This window comes from Ictidomys tridecemlineatus, chromosome 7 (genome assembly GCF_052094955.1).
Source record: "Ictidomys tridecemlineatus isolate mIctTri1 chromosome 7, mIctTri1.hap1, whole genome shotgun sequence".
NCBI lineage: Eukaryota > Metazoa > Chordata > Mammalia > Rodentia > Sciuridae > Ictidomys > Ictidomys tridecemlineatus.
The window spans coordinates 166,106,063-166,119,138 of NC_135483.1; the positions used below are offsets into that span (position 1 = coordinate 166,106,063).

At 36.5% G+C, this 13,076-nt stretch overlaps 1 protein-coding gene across 8 annotated transcripts in view; it reads right to left on the minus strand.

The window, feature by feature from the left end:
- The window catches only part of Als2 (alsin Rho guanine nucleotide exchange factor ALS2), a 74,883-nt gene that overhangs the window by 23,460 nt on the left and 38,347 nt on the right, over positions 1–13,076 (minus strand). For 6 of the 8 annotated variants that reach the window (XM_078017850.1, XM_078017849.1, XM_021735673.3 and 3 more), the window contains 10 exons: positions 12,675–12,846; positions 10,366–10,546; positions 7,413–7,478; positions 6,916–7,078; positions 3,032–3,163; positions 2,515–2,643; positions 1,610–1,680; positions 1,105–1,171; positions 597–799; positions 420–485 (listed from right to left, as the gene is read on the minus strand). In XM_078017850.1, coding sequence (XP_077873976.1) covers positions 420–485; positions 597–799; positions 1,105–1,171; positions 1,610–1,680; positions 2,515–2,643; positions 3,032–3,163; positions 6,916–7,078; positions 7,413–7,478; positions 10,366–10,546; positions 12,675–12,846 — 1,250 coding nt within the window. Of the gene's footprint in view, positions 1–419; positions 486–596; positions 800–1,104; positions 1,172–1,609; positions 1,681–2,514; positions 2,644–3,031; positions 3,164–6,915; positions 7,079–7,412; positions 7,479–10,262; positions 10,547–10,698; positions 12,556–12,674; positions 12,847–13,076 lie in introns of those variants that run through there. The other 2 variants (XR_005738068.2, XM_078017851.1) reach the window with 2 other exon arrangements.

The following is a 13,076-nucleotide window of genomic DNA, read 5'->3' on the forward strand; positions in this document are numbered from 1 at the left end:
GGCAGGGCAGAACTCCTCAAGATTGCCCGTTTGACAGACATATCACAAAAATTAAAGATGATTTAAAACTAAAAGGAAAATTGCTCTTGTTCTTTGTGTAAAGGGGGCACTGCTGTCTGGACAACCTCACCATTGACATTCCCCAAGGAATGGGAGATGGAGGGAAAGCACAGACCCATTTTAATAGGTGGAAGGCTATGTAACTGAGGCCACGTGACTATTAAGGTAAATCAGAGGCTACACCCCATATTCCCAGCTCCATTTATGGTCACACATCTGCAGTGTAAGTACTAATAAACTGTAAGCATGTCTAAAAAACAAAACGAAAATCTATTGCATATTTGAAAAGCAACTCTGAACATAATATAACTTGTGATCAAACTCAAAATTTATTCTTATGCTTTAAACAATTTTCTTACCCATCTTCCAAGCCATTCCTGAATAAGCCAGAATACATTTTTCCATCAGGCCACTTCAAGATCCCCCTGGAAAGCATAAGCAAAGAATAATGCATATCAACTAATGTTTCAGGTACTTTTTCTATAATGTGACTTTAATTTCTCCTAATTGCAGGGACAAATCTTAAGCATTTTTACCTGCCATGAGGTTTCCCTGATAGCCACCGCCCATCATAAGTGGCATCCTTTAGGCGAGGATCCTTGTAGAATGTATATTTGGCACTGCGTGAAATAGGTGGTTCCTGCCTCTGAACACTGCTACCACTTCCATAAGGTGGAAGATCGGATGTGCCCCTCAAAGCGTGATCCACAGCTTGGCTTATGGCTCGTAGCCACTTAGTCTAGGAGTAGAAATCGAATGTCAATAAGCTTAAGGCAACAAGTCATCAAACACCACTTTAATCACAGTTTTCTTTGTTGTAATTTTTCTGTCTCCTAATACTTTTCTAATTAGTTGAGTAATACAACTTAGTTATATGGTTAAGATTATGTTACATTAAAAAAAAAACATTTTTTTGGTTTAATAAAGAATTATATAACTATGGATTCTTAGTCAAGCAAGAACAATTTTTATTTCCTCTTTACTACCAAAAGAGGCAGAAATAGCCAGGTCAAAGACAGAAAGAAAATACCATAATGGACTAACCTTTTCCTGGGGTGTTGATGAAATGAGAGTGAATTGTTCTTCAGGTGTAGTTATCTTTAGGCCATTCCTAAAATGTTTACAAGGATAAATACCAGTAGGTATGACAAACTGTCATTACAATATCAATCCTAAAATATGAAAAGCAGTCTATTTATTTCAGGAGGGGCAGAAGTCAATTAAATATAAATGCTAATGGCCTGATTTTGAATCCCACAGTAGGGGAAAGGATGCAGAGCTACTTTGCTCTGTGTTAACAATGGGGATGAGAGCAATGGAGATGCCCTTCTACTCTCTATCTTGATTTTTACAATGGGCCATTTTATTATCAACAGGCCACTTAACCATCAAATGTGTTAGGAACTCTGATTACTCAGCCTTCCAAGCCTTCCTGAGTGTCGTTTTTTTTTAAACAAACAAACAAACAAACAGAAAACATGTAAGGAAGTGACCTGGGTAACAGGGAGAGAAGTAGTGGAGGTAATCTGGGAAGAGGAAGTGCACTTACACATTACCAGCTTCTTCAGAAAGTGGCTCCACCCACAGTGTGGCCAAAGGGAATACATGGTGTGTGGAGAACTGAAATAAGAGAACACAGAGGTATGTCTGTGAAAGTCCACATACATCTAGGGTCTCTGCGCACATCCTCTGCATGCCCTTGGCCCATATAGGCCTATCTCTGCAGCATAATCCCCTTGCAATGGTTAAGTCCACGTGGGTGCTACCATCTCTGCCACTGAGTTCCCATAATAAACCCAATGGGCATTGCCATCACTGCTGCAGGGACCTCTTCATATGGCTGACACTCATTCTCAATATAAATAAAGGATATTATTCAGTTGTAAAGCTCATGCCTCGTGGCACACAAGGTCCTAGGTTTGGTCCCCAACACTAAACAAACAAACAAACAAACAAACAAACAAAAGTTCTCTGAAATCTAGTCTATACTACAAATGCAAGCTATAGCTAAATATTCTCTTTTATTCAACAGTTGTAGAGAAATCACAATAGTTTTTAACAAAAATTGATAGTCATGTACTACCTAATGACATTCTGGCCTATGGTGGACCATACATATGATTACAATAAAGGTGAAAAATTCCTGTCACTGCACAATACCTTATTCATGTGTTTGTGGTGACGCTGATGTAAACAAATCTGTTTAGATACATTTAAATATACAAATATTTTCCACTGTGTTACAATTGCCTATGGTACTCAGTATGGTACCTGCTTTATAAGTTTGTAGCCTGAGAACAACAGGTGTATAGTGGGCTATATCATCCAGGTTTTTAAAGCACACTCTATGATGTTTGCAGAACAAGATTACCCACCAACATGTTTCTTAGTATGTCATTAAGGAACATATGACTGTAGTCATTAAGAATAAGGCCTGTTAGAAATCTGGCCTACCTGGGCATGGACCAGAGCATCATTAAAGAGAATGAACCAATTCACAGAAAACCTCCCAGCATGCTGCAGAGAGAGGGCTCGGTTACTACTTTCGCATAGCAGTCGACGCTCTGGCTTCCTCAAGGAATCCTAGAATTAAAAACAAATACTATGTTAAACAATCAAAATTATTTTAACATGCAAAGAAAAAGTGAAGCAGACACAAACCACATTTAGGGGAATCTCCTGGTCATGGCTCAGCATGGTATTTTACTTATATTTACATGGGATCCAAATACTTCATAAAATTAGAGCCCTAAGGATATTAAAAAGAAGACAGGAACAAACTAAAGAAGGTAAGCCTTCAGAGGAGTCCTATAAATGAAGGGAGGTGTTGGTATTTAAAGCCCCCATTGCTCTGATAGGATCATTAAAACACTATTGTTATAAACAAGTGAGAAACCAAGAAAATGATGGCAATTGTTATGAAAATGCCTGCTGTTTGCTGGAGTAACAAATGTCAGTTGGCATGGATTACCGTCATTTTTCCAGGAAAAGTCTTCCAGAAGCCCAGTGTGTACTCTGCTTCCTTCCTTTTCCTGCCGAGATGGAGAGCAAGAGACTCATAACAAGAACTGGAATCCTGCAGTTTCTGATATTCTGGAGATGTCTAGAGGCCAATAATTAAGAAAAACAAGAAAAGAATATAAAACAATTGTCTAGGACCTGTAGCCTTAGTGTGATTTAGACAGGTAGTCTTTAATTGAGGGAGAAAATTCAGCCCAAGGACAGTAGTGGTACACTAAAGGGAATTGGGGAAAAGATTCATTTCCAAAAATATTTATGATGTAAGTATGTCTACATGAGATGGGGGAATAATGCAAGGGGTGGGGGAAGAGTGCACACTGGCAATTATCAGTGAGGACACAGGTTAGGGCAGGAGGTCTCAAATGTTTCATTTTCAGAGTCCCTGTAGGGCATACCTATTGATAACTGTCATTTTAGATAATAAGAATTTTTTAAAGATATTCATTCATTTCAAATAAAATTTAAGATTTTAAATGATAACTGTATTTCCCCCCCCAAAAAAAGCATTTTTAGTAAGAAAACTGGCACTGATTTTCATATCTCTTCATTATCACCTAAAAGACAATAGCCAGATTTTTATATCTACTTGTGCTTTTGTTTGGTTGAAATATCGGAAGAAAATCTGGCCTTATAAGGATAGATAACTAGAAAAGGGAGATGTACTTTAATATCTATTTAAAATAATTATATAGATATTTTCCTTTGATACATACTAAAACTTAAGATAGTTTCTTAAAGGGTAGCTACAAAAGTGAAATCTGAAACCACAGCAAGAAACTTCTGTACTGTTATATATATCCACTGGAGTATCTTGCACTTTAAGTCACTTTCATCATACACGATTCTATAACATTGTAGATGGGGCAACTGGAAAACACTAAGTTATACAGATCTTCCAAATATAGATATATTTTTATATACAACATCAAAAAACATAATATTACCATCTATTTGATCAGAAAAAGTTCTAAATATTGAGAAACTATCAGTGATTGTCTAATTTTTGCTTATAAAAGTCCAGATTTGCTGGGTGCTGTAATCCCAGCAACTTGAAAGATTGAGGGAGGAGGACCAAAAGTTTGAGGTCGGCCTTATCAACTTAGTGAGACCTTATCTCAAAATAAAAAGGGTTGGGGATGTAGCTTAGTAGTAAAGTGCCCCTGAATCCAATCCCCATACCAAAAAAAGAAAAAGGTTCAGATTTTACCATTGGCAACAAATATCATCATGTTTTCCCTGAAACAATAGGTTCCTTTACTCATATTTAAGAAAATATCTCACAATACCCAAATCTGAGTAACCATAGTTTATCATCTGTCCATTTAAATTGTCCACTCAAGTTAAAAAAAAAAGAAATAGCAGTTCTCAGCTTGATTGCCATTGTGCTTTTTCTTGAGAAAAACTTGGGGTGATAGCTGAACTGCTCTATGGGTACTTTCCCTTTTATCACACAGAGAATTAAGAAGACATCATCTACTCAATGGCCGGGGTTAAATAAAGTTAATAATTTTAACTGCTTCCTCATTCTTTTTTTTTAAACATTTATTTTTTTAGTTGTGGGTGGACACAATTCCTTTATTTTTTATTTTTACATGGTGCCGAGGATCGAATCCAGTGCCTCACGCATGCTAGGCAAGCACTCCACCACTGAGGCACAACCTCTGCCCTTGCTTTCTCATTCTTAAAGGAAACTGGAATTTTTGTTTTGGTTTTAAACTGCAAGTACAAGGCTAGTACAGTTTGTTACCTACCATTGCCTGATTCCTGCTAAGGAACCAGTGGTTTTACCCATCTTTACTTTTGTACTATTAATGCAAATCACAACATGGAAAAAAGGACAAATGTCTTAGTATTGTCATGAAAATAGAACCAACTGCCAAGACAGGATACAACTGCTGCGCCATATGGTAAATGAGCAGAAGGTAAGAGTGGCTTATATTCATATTTGCTGGATGCCTGTAATCCCAGCAACTTTAAAATACTTAACAAACATTTAATGAGTATCTAAGAGATTTGTCTTCTAGGAGCTTATAAGTAGGCAGGAAAGATTGAAAAACATGTAATACAGGATAATGCAAGTTTTTAAAATAGTTTCTATATCAGGAGACAATATAGTAAGGAAAGTGGTTAAAAGAACAGACTCTGAAGTCAGAATGCCTGATATGAATTCTAGCTCTGGCAATTCTCTGATGTGCCTCAATTCTCTCATCTGTAAAAGGGGGATAGTAGTAATACCTATTTCATAGGTTTGATGCGGAGATCAAAAAACTAGAAGATGAAATGCATTAAACAAACATTAAATATTATTAATTTTTATGGGGAAGTTTAAAAAATATACAAAATGATGATCTAGGTTGTACCTTAGACTTACTTATACTTTACAATAACGGAACACAGGTGTGTGTTTTGAGAAAACTTCCACACAGATGATTTCAATACACTGTGACAAGGAGCACTGAAAAACATAATGGAGAAATGAAGTGCTGGCAGAGCACAGAGGAGGAAGTAACTAACTGTTAAGAGCTGGGAATGGGAGGAAGAAGCAGTATAGGCTAGAAGGGCTTGATTTTTAAAAAATAATAAAACTTTGGAGCCAGGCCTTTACAGTTTCCATAGTGAGGATAGTATTAAGGTTACTTTAGGAAGGAAATATAAAGCACATGACTAACGTATCAGACACAGGAAAAGATAAGACTAGAAACAAAAGAGGGTTAGAGTATGCAAGGCCTTGATTGACAGTCTTGATTATTCCTCAGAATTATGCCCTTCAAACTAGAAATAGTACAACACCAGTCTTGCTGAACAATTCCAAGCTGACCTAGTAGAGAAAATTTTTGATCAACTGAGGCCATATTGAGGTGAAATCTCCATCTTGTTGGGTTATTTGGTGGCTCAAACCTGCACAGCTAAAACTAGATCAGTCTGGGCGAAAATAAAATCAGACTAAAGGAAAGACATAAGAGATCACACAAGTATCAAATACAGAAATCCCATATCAGTTCCTGGGTCACTCTGGGGACTGAATCTGTCCAGATCAGAAGATTATAATTTTGGAATGGTTTTAAGGGGGGCTGGGGTTGTGGCTCAGTGGCAGAGCACTTGCCTCACACATGTGAGGCAATGGGTTTGATCCTTAGCACCACATAAAAATAAACAAATAAAGAAAAAAAAAGTTTTAAGGAACCCTGGAATCATTACGGTTTCTCTAGAGTTCTTCAGAGTAGAAACAAAATGCAATCACACATTTCAGTATAATTTCAAAAGTGAATATCTCAGCATCAGCTCTTATACCCAAATCCTACAGTGGTTCTAATTTCCTAGGGCTCCAATTGGTTAATTTTACACAGAAAGTAGACTGGCTAACATTTGAGAAAATCCTATAACAGTGATTTCTCAAAGCACTTGCTTCAGTGACCAAAACACCTGATGTCAGTCTACCATGAATCCAGGCCAGGTGGTAACTCCATTACCTCACAAGTGTGTACCATTATACAGAAGCCAGGGTTTAAAGAGTTCGGTGTCACTCATACTCAGTATGCATTCCACAGACACTAACAACTACTGAATGAGTAGCACTCATAATAGGATCTCAAGTTTAGACACAGTTTCATAAAGTGAATATAATCCATTTGGATATGGTCCTGAAAGGAAGCTGAATCCAAAGCAAAGAAAACTAGATTTAACTACACTTTTATGTTCCCAAAGAAAAAGAAATTTAATTAGACACATGTAAATACTAATGAAGTTTTAGATCTTATGGTAGCATAACCCAAACAGACTACCATGATCCTTTAGCTTCATAAGTATCCAAAGGGAGTACATATGGAAACTTACCACTTCAAAACAAGTAGCAAGCTTTAGCAAAACTTTTGCATAATTATGAAGCCGTCTAATTGGCAAGAAAAACAATGTATTCAGTATTTCCATCAACTGAGTGCTTTCATCGTTTACTTCTGATAAGTCTTGCAGCAGCTCTTGGTTTTTATTTAAGAAATCACTGGAGGTAGAAGAAAAAAAATTCAGTTAATAATTTGGTATTAGCTAATATGCAGGATATTGTATAGAAAATTTTATCAGATAGTACCTTTGTTCAGAATATACATGTTTAGGTGCTATGTTCTAGGAAATGAATCATATATTTCACAGTTTGGGGGAATAATCAGAGACCAAATGACACCATTACCTGTTATTTTCAAAGCAAAAAGTCTAAATTTTAATTCATTTAGTAAAAGGATCAAGTCAAAAGACTTTCCCTGGGCCCTCAAAAACACACAGCACTATAAAACATGATCTTTGGATATTAGGATAACTGGAGGAACACATTTGCTTACATGGCAGGTTTAGCAAGAAGTTGGAATCCTCCCATAACCAGGAAATTTGTAATTGATGTGCAATACCTTGAGCAAAAAAAGAAAACACATGTATATTAGTGATAAAATGTAAATAGTTCTTCAGAGTTTTCAAGCAAGTATCTGGAACAGATGCTTCTTGAAATCTCACCAATGAGTTTCAGAACTTTAGTGATGTCAACATTCGGGAACTGTAAAGGAATGAAGAAAAGAGCAGATGGTGGGATAATCACAAGAGGGTGGGGAGTGGTAAATGCCAGTTTAGGGGTAAATGTTAATAAAACAGAAAATTTTAAAAGCATCTAAAGCTATGAAGATGCTGAATTTATTTGGCAGATAGTAAATGGTAACTAACTAGAAAAAATATGATTAAGGTTGTTTAATTTTAATGAAAATTTAATCTTCACTTCAAGTTTCCCAACTAAGATTTCAGAAAATGAATAATAGAGAAGGTAAGAAAACACGTTTAAAGAGCCTGAGTGTGAAAATATTAGAAAATGTTGATTACATGTTGACACTGCTAGAGAGGTAGACAAACTACTCTAAGCTAGGTACATTAACTTTATACTCATTTTGAAAGAGAAGGAACACCCTCTCTCTCTCTCTCTCTCTCTCTCTCTCTTTTTTTTTTTTTTTGTCATACTCAGAATTGAAACCAGAGGCACTCTACCACAGAGCTATATCCCCAGTTTTTTTTTTTTTTAAAGAGAGAGTGAGAGAGAGGGGGACAGAGAGAGAGAGAATTTTAACATTTATTTTTTCTAAGTTCTCGGCGGACACAACATCTTTGTTGGTATGTGGTGCTGCTGAGGATCGAACCCGGGCCGCACGCATGCTAGGCGAGCGTGCTACCGCTTGAGCCACCTCCCCAGCCCTATCCCCAGTTTTTTGTTAGTTTGTTTTGAAACAGTGTCTCATTAAGTGGCCAAGTCTAGCTTGGAACTTGAGATCCTCCTGCCTTTGTCTCCCCTGTCACTGGGCTTTCAGGTGTGTGCCACCGTACCAAATAAGAAGGGAAATTCTGTATTTTATTTTATTATTGTATTGGGGATTAAACCCAGGGGCATTTTTCCACTGAGATACTTCTCAGACCCCCTTTATATTTTGAAACAGGGTCTCACAAAGTTGTCCATGCTGGTCTTGAACTTGCAATTCTCCTGCCTCAGCCTCCCTCTCTTCCCCGAGATTATAGGCATGTGCTGTCACAGATACCAAGAAGGGACTTGTGTGTGTGTGTGTGTGTGTGTAAAAATATTCCTAACAACTTTATTCAGAACATACCCAAACATGGGGGGGGGGGAGACCAACAAATGTCATCTATCAAACAGGTAGGTAAACAGATAAATTGTGGTATACTCATTTAATGGAATACTAATCAGATTCAAAAAGAAATGAATTATTGATACACAAACAAAATGGATGAACTTCAAAAGTATGCATCGTAGCCACCTCAAGTGGTACACGCCTATAATTCCAGTGACTCAGGAGGCTGAGGCAGGAGAGTCACAAGTTCAAAGCTAGCCTCAGCAACTTACCAAGAACCTCTGAGATTTAGTGAGACCTGACTTAAAATAAATAAAAAAACGGGCTGGGAATGTAGCTCTGTGGTAAAAATCACCCCTGCATTCAATCCCCAGTATCAAAAAACTGAAAAAAGTATTTGTAGTAAAAGTCTTATATGTATTTTATAATCCCATTTATATGCAGTTCTAGAACAAAAAAAACTATGGTAGGAAAAAAAAAGAAGAGAAATTCTTAATAAAAATAACTCAAGATGTTGCAGACTTTAAAAAAATGGTTTTGGTGGTAAGTTTTAGGTGATATGAATTTTACTACAAATAAAACAATTTTAAAAATTCATGGGGTTGGGGATGTGGCTCAGTGGTAGAGCGCTTGCCTAGCATGTGTGAGGCACTGGGTTTGATTCTCAGCACCACATATAAATAAATAAAATAAAGGTCATTGACAACTAAAAAATATTTTTTTAAAAAAATTCATAAATATGCCGGGTTTTGTGGTACACTCCTGTTAACTCTAGTGGCTCAGGAGGCTGAGGCAGAAAGATCACAAGTTCAAAGTCAGCCTCAGTAACTTAGTAAGGCCCTAAGCAACTTAGTGAGACCAGGTCTCAAAATGAAAAACAAAAAGGGCTGAGGATGTGGGTCAATGGTTAAGCACCCCTGGGTCCAACCCCTGTAACAACAACAACAAAAAAATCATAAACACAGTTATATTTTGTACCATCTATAGGAATAAAAATAAATTCATGGTTGAGGTATGAATGAATAAAGAATAAAACCAATACATATTTCAGCATAGCAGCATAAAATAGTATACAATAAAATAATTCATAAAGTATGCCCTAAATCATAATATCAACATACAAATCAAGACAAAATGAGAAAATTTCTAAGTTAAATTTTCAAATATACCCAGGAAAGTTTACTTAAAAAACAGAAAGAACCTTCCAAAACTATTCTATGTTTTATTGAGGAAATATTTTTATGTTAAATATAGTAGACCTTTTAAACCTTCCATTTATATAAATAAAAGCAGACATCAGAACAGCTCCATATTTATAGGTGGTCTTAAAATAATTTTGTTTTATTTCTTATTTCCTCAAATTTTACTAAAAATTACTTAAGTAAACAAAATAATCAGATTTACTATAGTACATTTCATATAAATTAAGTATACTATCAATCACTGCCAGTATATAAAAGGAAATAAGAGAATCCAGAATTTTTTTTTCCCATTAAAGAAAACTGAATTTTAGCAATGCAGAACTACAGTCGGTTTAAAATTAAAATACTGCTTTTCAATTTCTATTACCTTATATCACTCTCCCTAATCTAGTCTCTTCTGATTAAGGAGCTGTTCTCCTTGGCAGAATAACCCTGCAGAGATTGAACATGACACGGGACTGGATACTTGCTCTGTATAACTATCCAAGAAGAGACTTGCATGTTTCAGAATGACCAAACTCCTGGCTTCCTTTATCCCCTGAAGGAAGCTGCTCAGGGAGGCTCCATGCTGACCAATTAAGTAACACAGCTTGCTGAAACGGCCTGCCACCTCCTGTAACAGCTGGACTGCAGGCACAGTGCCCAAATTTTCTGCAACAGAATAATAATGATGACAACACAAAGACCAAATGGTTTCTTATGATTAAATTAAATTAAATTAAATCATATTATTATATGATCAAGAGTTTTACTCTTCTAAGAATACTTAACATTTTGAGATGTATTTTCATCTATAGAACCCAAATAATTACAGAAAATGTTACAGAAAGCAATTTCAGAAATCATGGAATCCAATCATTTGAGGAACTTACAACAAATTCACAGGAACTTTTAAGTTCTGACCCAGTAGATCTAGTTTTAAGATTCCAAGTAGTTAGTTTAAAAACAAAAAAAGTCCTTTCTAGCTGAAGATTAACCAAATTAGAACCTCTGAGCTACCCCAACATGTCTCAGGTTTTGAAAACATGTAATATGAAGCTAATAGAACGGAAGTGAATTATTCAATTTCATACAATTTTTTTTATCCAGTAATTAAACTCACTTCTATAGTTATATCTTGATTAACCTTTTCAACATTTTATACTTATTTCTTCTCTACTTGCCCCTTAGACAAGTTTAATGCAGAGGGAGGGCAAACCAAAAATAATACTGTCTAGATCACTCTGAATTTTATAAAAGGCATCCAAAGATTATTTGCCTTTTCCCTCTCCAAAGTTACTCATTTCTAGGACTTCTTTCCAAGAAATGAAATAGATGAATAGATCAGATAAGACCAACACAGACATTGGGAACTGGGGCAGGGGAAAGGTAGTCTTCACTTTCTTTCCAGAGTAATCCAGGAAAGAGGGGTTGCTCCCTTTCCCTTGTCTAAATCCTATAGTGTTAGGCCCACCCAAGAGAGAGAATTTACAGATCAGGGACTGTGAACATTTAAAAATGCAAAGCATATTAAAAGAAAGAAAGAAAGAAAAATGAGATCATCCCCAATTTACAAAGTGATTGTATTCACAAAGAATGAGGGAGTTGTTAGGAAAGCAGATGTTTTTCTATTAGGAATAATAGGTGAACCCATACAAGTTGATGTCATCTTAATGTAGGAAAACTGATATGCTAGAGATTAGCCTAAATTCTAGGTCCTCAAAGCGCAGCAGGGAGTAAAAGAGAAAAAGAAACTTCCTCTCCATTTTCCGAGCACAAGACCAAACAGAAAAAAACTTTGAAAAAAAAGGGAATGGTTATCTTCAAACATCCCCCTGATCTATTTACCCTACATTCCTTCCTAACCTCCCAGAGACTCAGGTCCCAGTTATTATTGGAAAGCAGCATCCTATTGAATACCACAGTAACTACTTTCTCCACATCACAGCTCACTTCTAATCCCTCTTTGTAGCCAAGAGTAGAAAAATAATAGATTTAATCAACTTGTGCTAATGTGGGATAAGACCCTTAACAATTGGGGGTGGGGGTACTGGAGATTTTACTCAGGGGCGCTTTACCACTATGCTACGTCCCCAGCCCCTCACTAAGTTGCTTAGGGTCTTGCTAAGTTGCTGAGGCTAGCCTTAAACTTGTGATCCTCCTTTCTTAGCTTCCAGAGCTGCTGGGAGTATAGGCATGTGTCACTAAGCCTGGCCCTTACCAATTATATGGAGATCACTTGTTAATCCAAATGAATCTACTTGATATAATTCTAAGACCTATAGCAAAGAAAATGAAAAATTCAGAGTATAATGGAAGATATCTTAACACTAGTGAAGCTGGAAGTGTTGCTTGGAAGTCCAAATGTTGGATTACTTCCCCAGATATTAATATTCTGAAAGTTTCAATTTCAACTTGCATACAAAGAAGGAGCTCTGGGAGCAGCAGGATAGGGTGGAGACAGCTGGGCTAGTGAGAAACTAAAAACAGTTTGAATTGTCTGTGTCCAAAAAAAGAGAGGGGGAAGGGGAATGGAAAGAAAAGGAGTAAACCATAACTCAAAGGCTTTTCTTAAAGCCAATTAAGGTAGTGTGTGCCACTACTTGGAAGGCTAAGGCAGAAAGGATCACTGGAGTCCAGGAGTTCAATGCCAGGCTGAGTAACATAGCAAGACCTCATCCCTTTAAAAAAAAAAAAAAAAAAAATCAAACCACAAAGTCTTATTTATAATACAGGAAGAACAGATAAAACAAGCGCCCTGATGATTTAGAGTTGCTGGTGGGAAGAAGTTTCAACTTACCTAAACTGAGAAGAGGCCTGAGTATCTGAGATTTGATATCACTTAGTTTTGAATAGAATCGTCTTTCTGTAGTAGCCAATTCATGGAGACTGGCAATATACCCCATAATGTTTTTGTCCACCAAGGCTAGGTAGCTGTCTTTTCCTGCTGTTACTCTGCTTATATATCCAAGCTGAAAAAGAGGAAAATTTTAAAATTACAGATAAAATATAATTTATTACCATCAATTTGGTGGGCTGAAGCTGGCTTATACAACTGGAAAATGCAAATGATTAAATATTCAGGAATTTTTTAAGCAGGTGAATAAACCATGGATAGCTTCAAACTGACCATAGTGGAAATCTGCAAACACTAAAGATCAGGACCTTTTCATTTGTTTATTTTAGAGCTGGTTTGTTGTAT